This window comes from Setaria viridis, chromosome 5 (genome assembly GCF_005286985.2).
Source record: "Setaria viridis chromosome 5, Setaria_viridis_v4.0, whole genome shotgun sequence".
NCBI lineage: Eukaryota > Viridiplantae > Streptophyta > Magnoliopsida > Poales > Poaceae > Setaria > Setaria viridis.
The window spans coordinates 39,551,324-39,554,054 of NC_048267.2; the positions used below are offsets into that span (position 1 = coordinate 39,551,324).

The window sequence follows — 2,731 nt, forward strand, 5'->3', positions numbered from 1 at the left end:
CACCGCGCATTAATTAGGTCGCCACTAGCCATTAGGCCTATGCCTTTGCCTGTCATGGCGCTCCGTATTGAATACTGCGAGTCTTGGCGTCGGTAGGCAAAAGTTATCGGATCAGAATTTTTGCTGTGAGATACGAAGTTTCGTCGAATTTGTAATTTACTTTTATGTTCATGTTGGAACGAAAATCGAATCGAATTTGCTGATGAGCCCTTGATGTGGAATCCGAGTACCTATCCGAATGTAGTTTATTCTCTGACTGAAAGATATCATATTTATCCAAATTCGATTGTATTTGGGATTAGAGATCGTGCAACAAACCAAGTCGAGCCGCAACCTGCTTCCCAATTTTGCCGCGTATCTATAAGCGCACGCACCCCCTGCGAGCAGCAGCAAGCAGTACGCGTGCAGCGCTGGGGATCTAGGGATTCCGATCACCAATGGATTCTGCGCTAGCGAACCAGATCGGCCCGTTCATACCTCTCGGCGGCATCCTGGGTGCCGCGGTGCTCTGCGCCGTCATCTGGGCCGTGTGCCGCTGCTGCCGGGACGGCGCCAAGGACGGCTGCGGCGGCGGCGTGTCGGCGACGGGGAAGCACGAGGGGCTCTTGGACAAGACCAAGGACGTCGTCGTTGCCGTTCCCGAGCCGAGTGGGGGCGGCCAGCAGCGGGGCCCGGACCCGGGCGGCGACGGCGACGGCGACGTGGAGCTGTGCGCGATCTGCAAGGCGCCGCTGGCGGAGGAGGGGTGGGGCGGGTGCCGGCGGCTGCGCCCGTGCGGGCACGTCTACCACGTGGACTGCGTCGGCCTGTGGCTCCAGCGCCGGTGGGTCTGCCCCGTGTGCCGGGCCGACGTCGCCGTGTCGCCGACCGAGATCATGGACGCGATAGTGTGAGTCCCCGCCTGGCCCCGGCGCGTCTGGTTTCGGGGCGCGATCGGACGGTGCGGTGCGCGCGCGCGCCGGCACGGACGGGGTGCGTGGACGTGCGGGCGCCGCAGGGCACGCGTGCGGGCGGTTTTGACATGTTCGTGTGCGCGCTGGGCAATTTTTTGACAGAAGAGTTGAGCGGATACGCGACACATAGAGGCGAGCTGATCGTATCAGGTTTTGTATTGCGCGGTTTCTTATATAACTTTTCTAGTTTTGGGCATGCGGAGTTGGTTCCGCAACATGCAGAAAATAATTTTCATGCTCCGGTGGACATATTTCAAGGAATAGAAAAAAAAACTTGGACACTTTGTGGGTATGGACATAATTTAACAAATATAGAAATCATTATAAATCAAAAGTAATGCTTCAATGCATTAGCCTCAAGCATTATTCTCTTTCCGGTGTCTCATCCCATGAAATATATATGTCAAATAATAAGGAAGTATAAACATCAACTATTCTTTTATTTTTTTCACTCTAATTGGAATAAAAAAAGCCGCATTATCTTATTCTTGTAGCCGCTTTCTGCTACAAGTTCATGCTCCATCCTCTCCTTTCCGAAGAAGCCTATATATTCTTCACCAATTGCCACGACATAACTGCAAAAACAAAGTTATTAGCTGCATCAGTTGTATTGTCAAGAAAAGGTAAACCCTACGCACATACAGAATTCATTTGTATTCATTACAAAATAAGATGATTACGAGTACAAATGGTAATTACGATATTCACCCCATTACTCTTTCTTGTGCTTCTTAAACATGTGAGCACAGTACACTGCGCAAGGATACACAAACATAACTTCTTTGATAGGGCTTGCGCAAACAATGAACTACCTCATCAGTGGCCTCCAGAGCCGGCACCCCAGCAGTGATGTTGAAATCATCACCTCCTTCCCCTCAGGAATGATATGATGATTGTACCTCACTACTGCAATCACGAAGCTGCCGCCATATATTATAGTGTTTTCTAGAGTGATCCTCAAAAGGATTGTCTGGTTGTGGAACATAATTGAAACTGATGCTGAATCTGGACCGTTTTCATTCGGTGACAAGGCAGACATTGTACTTGGCACTTCAGCAGGATGGACAATGCAAGTGACTTTAAAACAAAGTAGAAGTAGAAAACTCAACCAATTAAGAATGGCATGGTGTATTGGTAATTTTGTCAAGCACCTAGCGTGCATCAGAGAGCCGGCGTTGAGGAGGCTGCCTAAGAAGACGGTGCTGAGTCGTCTCGGTCTGGCCATGTTGTTAGTGTAGATGGTAGATTGATGCCCGGTGGTGACTGCTCGACGCCGACACCCAACAACGATGACGATTTCGTAGACCCTGACACCCTATGCATGGCGGCAATTGCTTCGCGTGGGCTCCCATGGTCCGCGGCCTCGGGTGGTCTGGTCCTCCGCCGAGGCAAGCCGCACGCTCAGATATGCCCCAGCGACGGAGCTCGCGGTCCCCGTGGCTGCCGCCGCGGGAGAGCTTTGCGAATAGCCTCCGCCGTCGCCGCCGGCAGCGTCAGAGTCTTAACAGACGACACGACGGGGCCGTTCGCCATGCTATCCAGGGTCCGTATCATCAATGGAGCTCGAGGAGCAGACAAACCAAACCATCACCATGGGCATAGAGGCCATTGCTGGTTCTCGCCTTGTCGGCATGGAGAGATATCCAAGCAGAAATCAATCGCACGCACACGACGGACGATAGAGCTTCGATTCTCACCTTGTCGCGATCGCGAACCTCAGCTTGGGCTTGGATTTGATGGAACACGGTGAGGATGGAAATCAATGGAAGCAGGATCAT

At 52.2% G+C, this 2,731-nt stretch overlaps 1 protein-coding gene across 1 annotated transcript; it reads left to right on the top strand.

Annotated features, from left to right (window-relative positions):
- The first annotated feature begins 437 nt into the window (after nt 1–437).
- Nucleotides 438–893, top strand: LOC117856533 (uncharacterized). Its single transcript, XM_034738875.1, has one exon. It carries the CDS (start codon nt 438–440, stop codon nt 891–893), a length of 456 nt encoding a protein of 151 aa, XP_034594766.1.
- Nucleotides 894–2,731: the final 1,838 nt, after the last annotated feature.